Here is an 18,681-nt window from a genome sequence, read left to right on the forward strand (position 1 = left end):
AACAAATAAATAATACATAGTACAGTAATATAGTAAGTAAAACCAATAATAATGAAATTTCATAATGTAGAAACGTAATATTTTCCAAATAATACTTTACACATGTTTAAAAAAACAACAACTGCATTATAACATTTAGATGCCACGGACCCCCAGTTATATATATATATATATATATATATAAACTGGGGGTCCGTGGCATCTAAAAGATTAATGATCCCTGGCTTATGTAGACATTAATTATGATCTTTTTAACCACTTGAATATAGCCTTAATGAAGGTTAATGTGTGGTAACAAAGTCGTTTAAAGTTAAATGTGTCTTTTTTTGTATGTCAGAGTAAAGTAGAGTTTAAGTATGCTTAAATATTTTTACTTGGTTACTGTACACGTTTGCTATAATTTTTGCATAATTGTTGTGATAGTGCTGTTCACTCTGCTGTTGGTGGAACACTGTATTTATAAAGGAAGGAGATGGGCGTTCTTCTTCCTGAAATCAATAACTATCTCCACAATTGTTTGTGTGTTTAGCTCCAAGTCGTGGACTGCACACCATGACAGCAGACGGCTCACTTCCTCACGAGGTAGACTGTCAATGGAGCATGAGTCGAGAACATGGGTCCAATAACAGACAGGATGAGGGAATTAAAAGCTGATATAAGAAATCAGAACTAAAAAACAACAAATACACTACTGTTCAAAAGCTTAGTGTCATTATAATTTGTAAATGTTTTTAAAGTCTCTTGTGCTCGGTGAATGTGATTTCACCAAGTACAACATGTTCCTGTTTCAACATCCTTGTTGACCACAGTCCATTCAACCAATTAGATTTGAGGGATAGGTTTATAGTTAATGTATGCTTAGTCTTACAACAAGGGTTAGGGACTTACCGTTGTTATTCACCTATCATTTCCCGCTGATTTTAGGGATAAGTTATGGGTAGGGTTAGGAATATTTTTGGACAGGAATGTTGTTCCAGGATCAAGAAAAGACGTCAATCCAGGAACTTGTCTTACTTTATGCTCACCCAGGCTGCATTTATTCAATCAAAAAGAAAAGTAAAAACAGTAATATTGTGAAATATCATGACATTTTTACTGTTTTCTATTTTAATATGCTTTAATATACTTTTTTTTTTTTTTTCATGAGGAAAAAAATATTTTGCTAATATAGTAATATTTGAATAGTAATATTTTTGCCAAATTTAAAACTTAAAACTATTTTAAAAAATCGCAATCGTGAAAACGATATACAATATAAAAACCTTGCATGCATGTTTTAACCTAGGTTTGTCATTAACCCTTTATGTAATTGAGGAATGAATGAATTAAATGTGATTGAAGAATTGACCTAAAACTGAATTAAATGTTGTCTGTGTATTAAGTTTGAAAAGAAATCATTTTAATGTAAAAAAACAACAACAAAAAACTGTTAACTGAAAGAACTGACAACAGTGATCATGAAGAAAAAAACACTTTATCAAAGCCCATGCAGCACATCTGTTCATATATGATGCCAGTGGAATTCCCAGCCTTACTGTTCCCTGTTCCAGCTGTCATTTTTGCAGCCATGCAGTCCATAAAAAACAGGACACACAAGTTTGTCAGTTGACTTGGCCCTGTACAATGCATCCCACTCATTTCAGCGTGACTGCAATGCACAGACTTATGGGTGGGGTGAGCAAACAACAGAGTGCTTAAGCATGTCATTATTCATAAGGTGAGGTTTTATGTCTTTCGTTCTGCCTAAACGAAATGCCACACTGTCTTTTTAAGTTTAAAATCTATGGTTAAACAGATACAATATGCAAATCACAATTCTGTGCAAATAGATATAGTAAAAGAGACCAATTGTAATTAGAATGCAAATATTTTAATGACATTATTGTCGGTTGGATTAATGCTGAACATTTTAGCTATGTAAATCAATGGAAGATGCTTTAATTTGGAATTTTTACAATGTTTACAAAAATATATGCAAACATATTTTAATAATAATAATGGTTGTGATTATTATTAATGCCATTATATTAATGCCAAGTATTGCACATTTATTTTCATTTTTGTTTTGATGCCAATTTATCGGCACTGATATCAATATTATTACAGTGCCTTGGAATATCTAAAAAAAAAAAACAGAGTATAAACAAACACAAAGTATGATGACAAATTGCTGAAAGAAGTTTTTTAATGAAATATTTTATTAATACATTATATTGCGTTCAAAATGAGAGTTCCAGGACTCTTTACAATAAAGTTAAAATGTTCTTTCATCTGTACTGTACATTCAAGACACTGAACCACTGTTTAATACACCTCGAGGGAAAAGAGGAAAAGGTTAGATAAATATCATCACATCATCTGTATTGCACTCAGGCCGGTAATGGACATGAAAAGGCAACCATTATAAGAAGATGCCTTCAAAAGGCACTACAGCTAGATTTTATTTTGATGCACCTCAAAATAAAATGTGTCTGCTAGTCCTTTAGAAAACATTAATATGACTCAATATAAACAACAACAGAAAAAACGTGTAAATTAAAACAGAGGTATTAGAATGAATGGCGATTGGCTTGAAGGGAATAGACTGTATGGGATTCTCCATTGTGGGAGAACCTAGTGTCCCTGCTGGCGTCCTTTGGGGAAGGTCTGTTTCCAGGGTCACAACTTCCTGACCGCAAAACACAAAACAGGATATGGCTTGCCTGTGGTGAATCTCTGGGAGAAAATACATTGACTGCCAGTAGAGAACATCAGCACAGTTGTACAGCTCTAGTGCTCATGTGGATAATGCAGGTTCTAGTCCGACTTGCAACATGTTCTGATCCCATTCCCTCCCTCTAACCATTTCCCGTGGCCTTTCTGCTGTGTTTATCCACTGCAAGGCATTTTTACCATCAAATCATCAAATTGATGATCAGTGGTGCATATTATGGATTAATCTGCACTATGAACATGTTAAATTAGCATTTAACATGTTTAAAATGCAAAGTGATCTTATATCAATATATATATATATACATAAGAAACAAATCACCACATTTACTGTATATAAAAAGAGCTGGACGTAAATGTTCAGTACTTGAATACGCGAAACATTATCGGTATGCAGGACTGTAAGTTCCTCCTACTGGAAACATATTCAAAGCAGAACAACATGAAATGTTCAACATCACAGTTGAGTAGGCTTTATACTCCGAGGCACATTTAAGATGTCTTCACGGCTCCACTGAGTCCATTAGTCCGACAAGCTCTCCCATAAGTCCCCTGTGATGATTCCCACTGTAAACATTTGATTTGAATGAATGTAGATGTCTGCGTCATAATATATAGCACGATATGAACTAACCACATAGTCTTTTCCATTCCTTAGCAAGTGCAATTCGGTTCTGAAATGGTCCTTTTCTTGCAGTGCAGTCGTCCTCTTAATATGTACAAAGCAGCAATAATTTCATGCAGAACTAATACTAAATCAGAGAAGTATTACAGTCGCAAACATTTCGTGACAATGGAAAAAAACTGAAAAGTGATAGCTTATTTAAGGAATTATTGAGAGCAACATAACAGACAGCAAAGGTAAAACTGGGTCACTACTTCTGTTTATAATATTGTAAATGTCTTTGATAAAATATGTATAGCATTTTAAGAGATAAAATAGGGGAAGGGGGAATGTTTATGCATAAAATCATGCATCCATGAACAAAACACATGAAGCATGTAAAATCAAAATTAAAAAATCTAATTCTTAATTTTTTTTATGTAATATTGCAGTATTAATATAAATGATTTATCTGTGTAGATCATTATTATTATTTTTTTAAATTCATGTTCCCTTGTAATCTTTAATCTAAATAACTTTTGCAGCATCTCTTCTCTTCTCTGATGACGTGTTTACTGGCGGGAATGGGGGGGGGGGGGGGGGGGATGGGGGGGGCAACCTGTCACTCACATGGTCACTTGACCAATAGCAAACCACAACCATCCAATCAATTCCCAATGGACAAAATCACGTTCCGCACTAGATTTTTTCTTATTCGAGAAGCCGTTTCACTTGGATATACGTCACAATAAGGAAGAAAAGACTATCGCTACTTCCGTTTCATGGTGACTTTAACAGCTCCTACTTCTCCCACGGTTTCCTCAGTAAATATTGGAGGCAAAATTGTCAAATAGATTTTAGTTTATACTGATATAAAGCTAAGGGGTTCAATGATTATTTTTCTCAGATAAGCTTTGGTAGGCCAACTTGAAAACTACCAAGTCAGAGGGTTGTGAGGTAGTGGCATGGGCGGCACAGACCTTATTAAAAATAGCCATGTTTTCCATTTCTCCCTTTAGTGTAGGGAGAGATTCCTTGGGGATAATCCAAGATGAAAAAAAACAACAATCACTCAAAAAATTTCACGCTGAAGCAAGCTAGTTACATATAGTCAGATATACACCCCAAAACAGACCAAATGATGTCTATCAGACTGAAAATCTCCCACTACATCTAGTAAACGTGTGCAAAGCCAGACGGGGGTAGATCTATTGTCATCGCTTTCACAGTACATTCAGCAGGCACGCCGGAGACCCGCACTGTGGATTCTCCTGGTAATGCAGTCTCTAAACTGAACGTGTGCGTTCTGTAGCTCCTGAAGAAACACAGTGAATCTACGGCTCAGAGTGAGTAGGATCGCCACTTCTGTTTGTTTAGGAAACTGATTGCTGCTAGATTTGACCCTTATTGAGGAATCAATTGCACGCAAAATTAGCTGAGAAAAAAAACCCCAGTTAGAGGTCATTTAGTAATTAGAAGTAAATAAATTATAATAAAAAAATGATAGACATATACACAAGTCCATATTAAAAGTATCTAATCCACAACACTGCAGTATACACTAATACTGTATTTGTGTACTTGCTCATAAGGTGATCTAGGATAAAAATTTACTACTTTCATGCGAATTAGAAATAATCATTCATTATTTACCAGTTGATCCTAGATCTGTGCTTATGAGCATTTCAAACTTTAGATATCCCTTATTAAATAAAGTTTCCTCTCATTTTCCATGCCACCAATTAATGGTCCTTTCAGTCTGGCACAAAAGAAACCTTTTCTTTGCAGTGTGTGCACATTTAAGCTCATAAATTGCATCTAGGATAACAAAGCATAAAAAAAAGCCATATTCCATTTTAAAACAGCAGTGGCTACTTGAAGAATTGCAAGATTATTTCCTCAGGATCTGGGAATTACTCGATGGATGCCTCTTAAGTGTATCCCAGATTCTCCATCTCACTACGGTAGCGTTGCTCGGACACTCGGCTTTTGTGCTGCTTGCTCTCCAGGTGAAGACGAAACTCGGCTTCCTCGCTGGCACCCGAGTTACACATTGAGCAGTAGAACTGCCCGCTGGGTGTGACGCACATTGCGAGGTCTCGTGGGATTCGCTGCCTCGGCCGTGGGTTGTAGTAAGGGCCTGAAACAGCATAGAAAACATGTCAGGTCATGTAAATAAACAAAGCATCAATTAAATGGCTACATGAATAAGCAGATTTACAGTAAAAGATGATGAAATACATCATCTGGAATGCAAAGCCAAACTCTTGACTTTGGGGATTATGTGCAAACATTCATGTTTATACTACCTTTAAAATTTTGGGGGTCAGTTTAATTTTTTTGGGGGTAAAAACAAATATCTTAATTCAGATGAAATGCATTAAATTGATCAAAAGTGACAGTAAAGACATTTAAATAAATGCTCTTCTTACTCTATTGCTATATGCTATTAATCTAAGAATCCTAAACAATGTATCACGGTTTCCACAAAAAATATTAAGCTGCACAACTGTTTTAACATATTAGAATGATTTCTGAAAGATCACGTGACACTGAAGACTGGAGTAATGATGCTGAAAATTCAGTTTTGCCACTACATTTAATATATAAATATATAATAAAATAGAAAACACCATATTTAATGCATGCATACTCAGCTGTGTGCCATTCAGATTTGAACTGAGAATGCTTTTTAAATTCCTGAATTTGGTAAACAGGATGCAAATTGTAGAATTTGAATTTAAGTAAGTAGAATTTAGGAAGTTTAAATCATATGCAAAAGCTAACTGCTTTAACCTGGCTAGCGGGGCAAATGAATGCTATGCCGTGTGTTTTTGTGCGTATGTGAGGACAGGACCACGGGGCAATGGGGGCATGTGTGTGATTGAGATCTGCCACCGTGTGGGTGACGTTCGTGAGCCCGGGTTGACGTGGGGTGGAGTATCGGCTTACATAGACCAAAGCATTGGCATTCTGCCTGCATTTAGCGAGAGTAGCGCATTGCGCTACATTAGCACAGGCTGGCAAACTAACACGCGCAGCTGCCAAGCGCTCGCTGCCAAAGCTCTGATCACAAATGGAGGTTTTGCACCACAGCTTGGACCACTGAGCAGAAAACCGAACCCACGGGACAGATCACATGATGACAAAAATCTGTCTCTCCTAAACTATTTGTTGAGGTAAATCTGTGTAGGCGGTACCTGGCATGGCAGTGTTGATATGAGCCCTGCGGTTCTTCATTAATCTGTACTCGTACCCTTCTTTCCGGGGCCGTCTCTGAGTGTCGGACAAGTCTCTGGAAAAAAATTCAATGTAAAAATATTGATGGAATTCAAAATAACAATATTTATCTGCAAGATATTTACAAAAACATTTTAATACATAAAAAATGCTACACAAAGACTTTTTTGTGGATTAATTGTTGAATCATAGTTTTGAATCAGTTCATTCAAACGGACAGCAGCATTACTAACTCTAGCAGCATTTTTGCTGCCGAAATTTAAATCAGAGATGATATTAAACACTCTCATATTAGCAAGCAACAAGGCAAGAGTGGATAGTGAAATTACTGAATTGACAAAAATTCAAATAATATTCATTTTAATGACACACTCAAATAAAAATAATATACAAATATTTTAGTAGTCAAATAAAAGTTATCATTTAAATCTATAAGATATCCAAGAATAAATTGTATATAATCAGCAAAATCACTTTGAAGTGAATATATCATGAATTTCCACCTAGCCCTACTGGTACTATTGCTGCTTTTTTTACTTGTATCACTAATTAAGCTAATTAGTGTTGTTTTGAATAACAGGATTCAAACACAGCTTAACTAGTCATAGACGTGTTTGCTCAGATAGAATCAGACGTTTGGAGTGTAACAGAATGTTTCTTCCTGGGTTTGTTATCAGGACCGCCCAACTTTGGCCACAGTGGCATTTAAATGAGTGCCCCACTTATCAATGCAAAAACAGCCTGAAGATAAAGCTACCAGAAAAAAACATTTTCCTCCATGCAAAATATCCTATTAGTTGATGCATAATGTGTACATGGAATCAAGACTCTTATGGGTGTATAAAGATATATATCCTAGATATATTTTAACTTTCATGTCAACTACCCATAAACCCCTCTCAACTGGAACAACAAAAGGGGCCACGATGACCATGTCGTTTTGCATCTGACATCCCTTCTCAGAGTCTAATCTTGCAGGACAAACTGTATAACTGTTGTCTAAATAAATAAAAAAATTCACACCTCCCACAAATATGGAAGGATTTTCCATGTTTAAGGGTGGTTTTATCTTGGAGTGCGTGGGTGTGACAGACTCACGAGGACGTGGTGTTCTGCTGCGCTTCAGCCAGCCGCAGTCTTTTGGCGTGGTTTTTGCCCTGATAGTGCGCCTGGGCCACAGCGGGGGAGCTGAAGGAAGCGTCGCACAGCTTGCAGTAGTCGTTTTCCGTGGCCAGTATGACTCTGCTAGCACCCTTAGAAAGTGGCTGCAGACGGGACAATGACAGTAGAGCTTTTAGAAAGAGTAGAGCGACGAAAGGTGTGCGTCCACAGGGACGTCTCTGATTACTATCACGATGGGCTTAGAGAATGGATGCTTGCAGAGTGACACCGCATGATCAAACTGCACTTAAAGATACTCCCAGATAGGGCTGGACGATAAAGCTTAAAAAATATGTTGTTGTTTTTTAAGCTTTTTGATGATATTCAATATATCGTCGAAAAGTTTGGGATCTGTACGATTTTTTTTTAAAGAAATGAATAATTTTATCCAGCAAGGACAATTAAATTGATCAAAAGTGACAGTGAAGACATTTCTAATGTTACAAAAGGTTTCCATTTAAAATAAATGCTGTTCTTCTATTCATCAAGAATCTAAGTATCACGGTTTCCACAGAAATATTAAGCAGCACAACTGTTTTCAACATTTATAACATATAGAAAGGTTTTTTGAGCACCAAATCAGCAAATTAGAATGATTTCTGAAGGATCATGTGACACTGAAGACTAGAGTAATGATGCTGAGAATTCAGCTTTGCCATCATAGGAATAAATTACATTTTAAAACATATTCAAATAGAAAACAGTTATTTTAAATTGTAATATTTAACAGTATTTACTACTGTAATTACTGAATCAATTCATTAAAATGGACAGTTTGAATTTCATGAAAATTATTGAATTTACTAACTGGTCGTGTTAATGTCAGTGATGCTACTACATCAAACAACAAAAACAATTCAACAAGTTTCGAAATATCCCCCTTGCTGCCATTTGACAGACAAACAGGTAGTTCCGGCCCAAATTTCAAGAAGATATAGCTGCAGAACCCAAAAGTGGGCGGTTCCTCCAAAAAGGGGTGGGGTCTCACACGTAAACACTTTCGCTTCTTCCAAATTACATTTAAATATAAAAGTTTGTAAAAAACGTTTCTCGTTGAAAGATAAATTGATCTTACATTAAATTTAGAAGTGTTAAAGTTATAAAACATGCAATTTAAATACATATGCCTTATTTACATTATTTATTATTGAAATATAGCCATTAGCCGATCAAACTTTCATCTTTGGGGGGCGACAGCTCCGTGAGAGGGGGGTATGGGATGATTTTAGTATCAAAATGATTAACACGTGCAAGCACACTTATCAATGAACTTGATACATGTTGCAGAAATGTTTTATCCATGCCTTTCAACTTGTGTGTGCAAAATTCAAAATTGAATGAATGTGAAGCAATTTGTACAAATAGAGACATTTTTGTGAATACAAATGTTTTCCTTTGTATTAGTGTATCATAATTTGCACATGCAACACAGAAGACGTGCATGTGTGGATCAGGTGACGCGCGTGCATTCATTGACTCGATTCATTGAGTCGATCCTATTTGATTCATTTGGATTTTGAGACTTTCATTTCGCGGGTTTCGCCTTGCACGATCCACACACAGCTGTCTGAGAAAAGCTGCTACCACTAGATGGCAATATTCTGCTAAAACAGACAACGGCAGCATAATCAAGCGTTCTTCCGCATTGAAGACGTTTAATGAGAGTGATATTGGAGCACCAAATTTAGTACACAATAATATAGGCCTACCCTATTAATAAAGCATACTTTATAGAGGCAAACATTACGTCAGATTATGAACAACACCCATAGAAAACCATTATAAAACGCTTAACGTGCAATCGCGCGTTGCATGTTCAGTAAGGTGTATTGGCTACTGAGTTTAAATATCACCGTCTTACTGCATTGACGTTAAGTTTTTTCTTTATAATATGCTCTATGGGAGGAAAACTATATAGCCTACAGACAAGAGACTACATGAACGCAACGCACGGCGTTTCAAGTTAATACAATTTTCCTTCCTGTTAAAAAAAGGTGAAATTTCGCAGTTGCGTTCATATTATATGCTTATTTTTATCTGACTACACATTGGGTACATAGTATACAAGCAGGAATTTGAAAATGTCTGTTTTTAAATATTAAAGACGATTTTCGCAGTACATTTGTTTTCCCTTGACCCTTAAGCCATAGGCTATAGTCTTACTATAGCACGATGAGTTTTAACAATATGCAACCATTGTATATCGACATGAAATATTAATTGAAAATCAACTGGCGTAGCGGGCCTGTAGCTGCATATTTCTACATGAGAATGCTTTGACGCGCTAACCACAGCTCATGATGCACAAGGGAACGTCTGCCAATTCCACTAACTGCGTTAAAACCACTGATCTATAATGTCATTCTATATAGATCAGTGGTTAAAACGTATAATTTGTTTTAATTCAAATTACTTTTTAAATTTAATAACAGACATTTTCAAATTCCAAAGCTCGTAGAAGGTTTCTGTAAGACTGACTTACAAGTAAAATTTGGACAATACTTCCCTTCATGTAGCCTGTATTCTGCAGAAAAATACTGTAATTCACCAAAAGGGTTTTTTCATGTTCAAAATGGTTGTAGTATGTTCAGTGACTAGACTGGCTTACTACAGGTGAAATTGCCCCAATAACTCCCTTCATGTAGCCTATTTAGTAAAAAATTATTATTTTATAAAAAAATTACTGTAATTAACCAAACAGGGTTTTGGTGACTTACTACAAGTGAATAATGTAAAATTTCACCTGACTTGTCACTAGGAACGTACTACAACCTTTGGAACATGAATAGAAAAACAATTTACAGTAAATTAAACAATTGTAGGCTACTGTTCAATCGAGATATTGGCTGGACATAGTACAGTAACAGTAGGCTAAGTCAGTCTGCCCACTAGACTTCCAAGGTTATAATATAACCTTGGAAATATGTTCATTTGAATGAATGACTGGACGTTTATATTTTTTTGACTGTGAGTGGAGTTTGCAGATGGTCCCTTTATAAAATGAGGCGAATATCAAACCTAAAACTTACTTCACTGCACTCTCGGACCGGTTGCTCTCCCATTCACATGCAAAGTTAAACGCAACTGCAGAATTTTTATTTCATGTTAAGCTTTTTCTTTTTAACAGGCTCGGGAAGGAAATGTTATTAACTTGAAACGCCGTACATTGCGTTCATGTAGTCTCTTGTCTGTAGGCTATATAGTTTTCCTCCCATAGAGCATATTATAAAGAAAAAGCTTAACGTCAATGCAGTAAGACGGTGATATTTAAACTCAGTAGCCAATACACCTTATTGAACATGCAACGCGCGATTGCACGTTAAGCGTTTTATAAAGGTTTTCTATGGGTGTTGTTCATAATCTGACGTAATGTTTGCCTCTATAAAGTATGCTTTATTAATAGGGTAGGCCTATATTATTGTGTACTAAATTTGGTGCTTCAATATCACTCTCATTAAGCGTCTTAAATGCGGATGAACGCTTGATTATGCTGCCGTTGTCTGTTTTAGCAGAATACTGCCATCTAGTGGTAGCAGCTTTTCTCAGACAGCTGTGTGTGGATCGTGCAAGGCGAAACCCGCGAAATGAAAGTCTCAAAATCCAAATGAATCAAATAGGATCGACTCAGAAACGAGTCAATGAATGCACGCGCGTCACCTGATCCACACATGCACGTCTTCTGTGTTGCATGTGCAAATTATGATACACTAATACAAAGGAAAACATTTGTATTCACAAAAAAGTCTCTATTTGTACAAATTGCTTCACATTCATTCAATTTTGAATTTTGCACACGCAAGTTGAAAGGCATGGATAAAACATTTCTGCAACATGTATCAAGTTCATTGATAAGTGTGCTTGCACGTGTTAATCATTTTGATACTATAATCATCCCATAGTATGGGTACAAGAGCTTGTGGCTCGTGGCGTTCGGATGGGGCAGAGGGGACCTGTCATCCCCCCGAGTTTGAAGCTCTGGGTCCCCACTCCCTCATCGAGATAAAAGCAGGAATCTACCGTGAGTGAGCCTTGACATGACCAATGCATTCTTTAGGATTGGTTGCGGGGCGGAGTTTGAGCTGAATCACGCATGCATGCCATGTGTCTGTTTGTCAATGGGAGGAAGCCACACCCCATTTTGGAATTCTCACCCCCATTTGGAGATTTCCAGGCTGCAGCTATACCCGTCTCCCAAATTTAGTCCACTTCAAAAGTTTGCTTGTGGCACATAAATTAAACATTTAAATGCTCTCGCCAGACAAGGAAGTGTCGCAAAGCTAGTCAATTGACACGCATTCACAAATGTTCCTTCGTTTTACATATAGCTACCAATATCATTGCAAATAAATTGTAAAAAATGTATATACGTATATTGACCAGCCTTATTCCAAGACAGCCTGAAAAAAACACACTTGTTCGGACAAAAATGCACCAGTTAAGAGTCATAAGCACCTGGTTGGAAGTCACATTTGCAGAATCTGTGGGTGGAGTGGCTGAGGGTTGCTGGGAAACAGGCTCTACTACCTCTAGTATTCGAATGGGAGGTGGCTGCTGGCTACCAGCATAAAAATTGCGCAGCTTCTTACTGTGGTTTTTGCCCTGTAGACAAAACAAATAATTTACATGCTTCATATTCATAAACCAGTCATCAGGATCTCAAGAAAAACATCTCACTCAAAGAAACCAAAACTGAAAGTAAAAATCAAGGCTAACCATCATTAAGGTGTTGTTAGATATTGTGCAAGCCAAAATCACTTTGTTGATATAAACACAGAATGTTAGTTCATTTACTATTCTTTTCTCTTCTTTTCAAACCTCGTGGGCCACAACATGAGTTAGATTACCTGATAATGTGCCTGAGCCTGTTGGGCAGAGTTGAGAGTGACGTTACAAAGCTTACAGTACAAAGGCTTGCAAAGCTCTTCCAGAGTGGCTTCCTGGTCAGCGGCCACCGCCTGACCATCTTCCTCAGGGGGCTTTGGACTGAGGACAGGAGGTGCTGGGATGGGGGGGTTGGGCGGCATCTGGAGGTGAGGGGACGGCTTTAAGGCTAGAGGAGTGCAGTGCGGGAATTGCAAGGGGTCCTGCGACATCATCACAGGTGGAGGTCTGAGGTTCTGAGTTGGGGTCATGGCCTGGAAGGGCTGAGGTGGCTGATGACACATCAAACTAAGAGGTGGCTTCAGAACCGGGTCTGGACCTGGAAAGCCAAAATGTAGGTGTCAAAATGAGAAATTAAAGGTTCCAAAAGGGAACCTTGCCATAGAAGATCCATAGACAAACCATTTTGGGTTTCTTTCAGTGAGCAGTTCTTAAAAGAACCATTTGTTTCTTAATGTGTGGTCACACTCACATTAGTGAAATTTCAGCTAAATGTGGGCAAAAAAAGGGTCAATTTTCAATAGCACTGTTCACACTAAAGCCACTTTCAAACCAAACAGTTTTCTGTTGGTAAGCACAGTGAATTTGCTTGACCAACCTGTACGAGTGAAATCTGCACGGGAAACTTCCAGAACATCCTTAACCACTGCCCTCCATCTGTCAGTCTGCTGTGAGCTAGTAATGGTGAGGAGGTGTGCTAAAGCCAAGCCCTACACTCTATTTTTCTCATTAAATATTAATTTTCACTTAAAAATATGTCACAATACTCAAGTAAAGTCGTCGCAACTTCGTTATAACTTCATTATAAAGTTCACACAGACTTAATAATCTAAAGAACCTTTTGTGCAATGGAAACGTTCCATGGATTTTAAAGGTTCCTCATGAAACCATAGATGCCAAAAAAACTTTTTTAAGAGATCTTCCTAATATCTCAATTTGTTATCTTAGACAGTAGTGAGATTAAATGTAGAGAAAACAAATGCTTTTGTCTCCTGCTTCTAAGGTAAACACTTCTGAGAAAAAGACACGCACATTTCTTCTCTAATGTTTCAAAAGAGATCTCAGATCTGTGCTCCGATTTGCCAAGTGTGCAATTAAAAGTCAGATATTTCAACATGAACTCAAACATTTATCCATCAAATTCATTCAAAACCAAATTAGCACTCAAAACACTCTATATTCTTATATTGCAGATGCACCGATAATACAATTTTGGCCGATACCATAACCGATAATTCTTTATACTTATTTGACAGCCAATAACTACTATAATGGCCGATAAATCTAAATCCAAATTTTTATAGAATTTTTGAGAGCCTGATTACAAAAACAAAAGTCTCACCATTAAAAGCCATGTCCCAAGCACACAGTTATAATGTTCTCATTATATTTTATGCAGCCTTTATGACAGACTTGTGCTATGCATGTTTCTGTATTTTCTTTTTTAAGTGATTCCAATCATATTTCAAGCAATTCAAAACCCTCGAACAGTGTGAATTTAAAGTGTCTCAGCTGAAGGAAATAATCCGTTATTTATCGGCTTTAATATAGGCTATCTGCAAAATTTTAAATACAATACAATACAAATACTAATACAAAAAATGTACATATATTGGTCGATTCCAATATGGTGGCCGACATCTTATATCAAATATATCCTTGAGGTGCAGTCACACTCAAACCAAGCAGCCAGCGAATTTGCGTGACTAACTTGAACATGAGGGAAATCTGCATGGGGAAATGCAAAACTTCAGATTGTGCAGATTCCTATTGGAATGACTGGATTTCACCCACGATATTTTACCGAGCAGGAACTAAATGAGACCTAGGAGAAACATCTGATGAAACATAAAATAACAAGTCTTTTGGGCTACATACAACAGCGACGTAAAGGCCACATACATTTTTTTAGTGCAGCATTCTAATCATAGAGCTGATGTATATAAGTGCCATGTCTTGTGCATCACAGTAACTGTAGCTAGAGGGAATCTTTGCAGTATGGCTTCCTGTAGATGTGATGAGGGCTGACTCCTGCCTCCTGAACTCAGCAAGTGTTTGGCGCTTGGGCAGAACTGAGGCCGGCCGGGCGAGTGGGGGGTTGGACAGTCAGCTGTTTTGTGGCTGTGTGATATTTCCAGTGTATCAGTTCCGACGGGATCATGACAACAATGATTCAGCCGACCAAAATAGACATAGGAATGCACCAAATGGTTCTGTTTCCGGTTGCCTGATGGTGTATTCATTAGAAAGGCACTTCTTGGAACTCTTAAATACCACACTGTATATATCCTCAAATGGAGCCGTTAACATTTTTATTTTTAACAGAAAATGTCTAGTTTCAAACAGCTAGTCCTGCCCCCAAACTATCCCAATCGGTCAGAAGCTCAAACAACTGTTGTTATTTTCCCCCAAGTGTATTGTGCTATACAGTACTTGAGATAAATCCTGTCCCTAAATGGCACATTTAAATCAAAACAGACAATTCTTAATTTTTTAAGAAACATTGCAAGAACCACTCACATGTGATCGCAGCAATTAGCAATTGACGACTACGATCCAATCAATTCCCAATGGTCCCAAAAATAAAGTAATATCATATATTTTTTCTCATTTGTAAAGCCATTTCACTTTAATTAGGGAAGAAAATATGACCATAATTTTCCGTTGCATGCTGACTTTAACTGTGATTGTTTGCTTTTCATGTTTGTTGGTCATGCAGATTTTCCTGTCAAAGAGGCAGTTCCTGGCAAGAATAAGTTACAAAGCTTGCAACTTGCTACACTGACAGTCAAAAGTCTGGTTATGAAAAAATTCCCAGTGAACAACCCATTTCTGCACAGCTTTTGCACACTTCCCCTTTAAAGGGCTAGTTCATCCAAAATTAAAATGTTGTCATCATTTACTGTTCCAAACCTGTATTAGTTTCTTCCTTCTGTTGAACACAAAATAATATATTTTAAAGAATGCTGGTAATCGAACAGTTGACGATAGCAATCGACTTCCATAGTAGGAAAAAAAATACTATTGAAGTCAATGGCTACCATCAACTGTCTGGTTACTGACATTCTTTAATTAAAATATCTTATTTTGTGTATATATTTCAACAGAAAAAAGAAACTAATACAGGTTTGGAACAACATGAGGGTGAGTAAATGATCCCCAAATTTTCTTTTTTTGGGTGAACAATCCCTTAAAATTAGATCATCATTTGCAATGTAACAAAAATTAACAATGCCCCACCATTTCACATTCTTCTCCTTTTGACCTGAAAACAAACCTGATATCTCTTGGTCATCAGGGAATACAAGCCCAGAAATAGGTATAAGTAGAACCTACAGTCCCTATTCAAGGTCACGGACACATACCTGCTTTCTCCATTCAAATTAAATCCACTGTTAATTTAGCAGCAATGCAAAGTTCAGTTGGAGCACGAGAACAAGCATCTGCTCTTTCATCAAGACTGGGATCAAATATTTTTAGATTTAGGGAGGATTGTTCTCATTGGGCATCTATAATGCAAGGTATGCAGGGCACATGAGAAGGTAAAGCAGTACTATCACTTGATGCTGCAGGTTGTTTTACACCACACCGCTGCAAAACACTTCTAAGCTGTTCGTGCATTGTACAGTTGTTCTTTGACAGCATCAATTATTGAGAGCAGAATAAATCCATTACATGCATGGTTGCTCTCTGTGCTCAAGGTACAGTTTTTCAGTGTTTATTAAGATCATCACACATTTCATCCTTCCATTTTGGCGTATGGAATTTGGATCAGAACTGTATGATGTCTTACCATAAATAAGAGCCACACTTCAACTATAATTTGCACAGAACAGAGTGCAAGGAGTCTTCTTAAATTAAATCCATTGAAGTAACCTTGTGTTTTGTGAAGACATGGACTGCAGAGAGTGAGGTTATGGACTCTTACTGGGACATTTAGAGCTGACCAGTGATGAGCCAAAAATCATAATTGATCTCTTGCATGCCCCTCCATATCAGCACAGTCATTGGGTTCATATGTGAGCCAGATTTAAGTATATCAAGTGTGGCAATAAACCTGCACCCATTCTGCACAAACTCATGTAGTATATAAGGAATAAATAAATAATTGGTCAACTCTGTGTGTAAAAGAATATATTTAAAAAGATGGCATACATGATTTATGTTACTTATCTAATGCAAACACATAACATCCATACAGAGCTTAAGCAGCATATAATCATATAATGAAAATAGAGTGGCATATAATACAAAAAGTGCACCTGAAGAATTTCAGTGAGATGTTAAATATGTTAGTCATGTACATAGTGTTCCATTAACATTTGATATGCCATGATCCTTTAGCAATGCAAATAGGGATGCCCATTCTCATTCTGTCAGTGGTTATGTTGACGTCAAAACCTTTCTTCTAACAAACCTTACTATTATTTTAAAATAATGAGCGATTCCTAATAAACTCTCATTTTAAACCATTGCAGTGCAAAGCAAATATGATGCAGAGCATCACTTATAACGCAATGCATTGAACCCCATTTTTGAAAACATGGTCTTTTCCTACCTGTCATCCGGGGGAAATAATGACTGCAATCTCCATAGTTTACAGGCTGAGAGCTGTAGATATTGCAATAGTCAGCACTTGAATAAAAAGCATCTCTGTTCTTTACATTCATCGCCATCTTCCCTGCATCCTTCCAAGCTCTCTCTGCTGCTCAACTTCTTCCAGCCAGACGTGAGCCACATGCTTCAAACGTCCAACAGAGGGGTGTTTACAATCGCGCAAGGTGTCATAAACCCTAGAAATACGTAAAAATGTTCTATACACGAGAGAGGGATATTTAAATTGTTCCATGGATACATTGGAAGATTGTATTCCTATACATAATTCTAATTGGGCGAAAATATTGTGGAATTTAAATTAACCTCTCCCTCACAAGAGTTGGCACAGTCCATTTCCTATCGATGCGAGAATCTGATTGACGATTCAGCACGCGCAATGAGAGAGGATGCGCGAGCCTGTGACATGCCAAACGAGTGTGAGAAGTACTTGAGGTAGTGTACTTCATTACTATTATCTATTTGATTTAGGTGTATTTTGTATTTTACACGAGTAGTTTTGAGACTGAATACATGTATTTTACTCAATTGCATTTCCAAGGCTATTTTTTTTGCTTCTTAAAAATTGATTTAGACGCTGAAACTATACGTAAACTACGTTGAATTATTGTATTCAAAGCTGAAGACGCAGCTAATGTCATACAACTATAAATCATAAGTTTAACAATTTGCAATAATCAACAAAGTATGGGGGACATTGAGAAAATGTAGATACAATTTTAAATACTTCAGTTAATTGTAGAAACGTCTATACTTTAATTCAAGTATTTTTTAGCAATAGGTCAATCTTACTTTTAATTGAGTCAATTATAATAAAAATATTGCTAAAAATAAAATCAATGAACAAACTACATTTTATTACAGACCTTTACCAATACATTAGTACGGAAAAAAACTAGAGAGAAAGAGGATGAAGATCATTTTGAAAATAATTACTCGAGAATGTATGCAGACCAATTGATTCATAATTTAATATGTTCAACTTTCGTTTCTTCATTACTATTACCATTCAGCATTCATTGTTTCTGCAAATGTGCATCTCTGTGTGCAGTATAACAGCACATTTTCGTGGTATATCTGCAGTTTTAAATGCATATATTTGCAGTGAATATTGCATCAGAAATCATATATAAGATGTCTAAGTGTCCTGACAAGATTAAAAATTCACACTTCATTTCGCTTTCTTGGGTGTGTTTGTTGAACATATGGCTGTCTGTCCCATACTGTAGTGGGATCATCGATTGAAAAAAGAGTTCATTGGGTTTGTCATCCTCGCTCTCTCACTGTCTCTGTCCCTCTCTCCCTCAGTCACCCTCCCTCTTAACGTTACCTATCCGGCCACTTTGGGGCTTATTTATTCACAGGATCCTCCCTTATTCCATCGTGACAGCTTTTCGGACGATTTTCATCCAATCCTTCGGATATTGGACAGCATGTATTTCGTCTTTCTATGTCGGCGATGAATGATT

At 37.0% G+C, this 18,681-nt stretch overlaps 1 protein-coding gene across 1 annotated transcript; it reads right to left on the bottom strand.

Moving 5' to 3' along the window:
- Positions 1-5,122: 5,122 nt before the first annotated feature.
- Positions 5,123-18,669, bottom strand: zmat3 (zinc finger, matrin-type 3). The gene is made up of 7 exons (XM_056248629.1): positions 18,543-18,669; positions 17,157-17,391; positions 12,562-12,917; positions 12,170-12,316; positions 7,655-7,821; positions 6,517-6,611; positions 5,123-5,456 (listed from the first exon to the last, which is right to left on the bottom strand). The coding sequence occupies exons 2-7, from the start codon at positions 17,272-17,274 to the stop codon at positions 5,248-5,250; spliced, it is 1,092 nt and encodes a 363-aa protein (XP_056104604.1). The 5' UTR covers positions 17,275-17,391; positions 18,543-18,669; the 3' UTR covers positions 5,123-5,247.
- Between the last annotated feature and the right edge of the window lie 12 nt (positions 18,670-18,681).

This window comes from Rhinichthys klamathensis, unplaced genomic scaffold, assembly GCF_029890125.1.
Source record: "Rhinichthys klamathensis goyatoka isolate OS25496 unplaced genomic scaffold, OSU_Roscu_1.1 h1tg000056l_1, whole genome shotgun sequence".
Taxonomy (NCBI): Eukaryota; Metazoa; Chordata; class Actinopteri; order Cypriniformes; family Leuciscidae; genus Rhinichthys; species Rhinichthys klamathensis.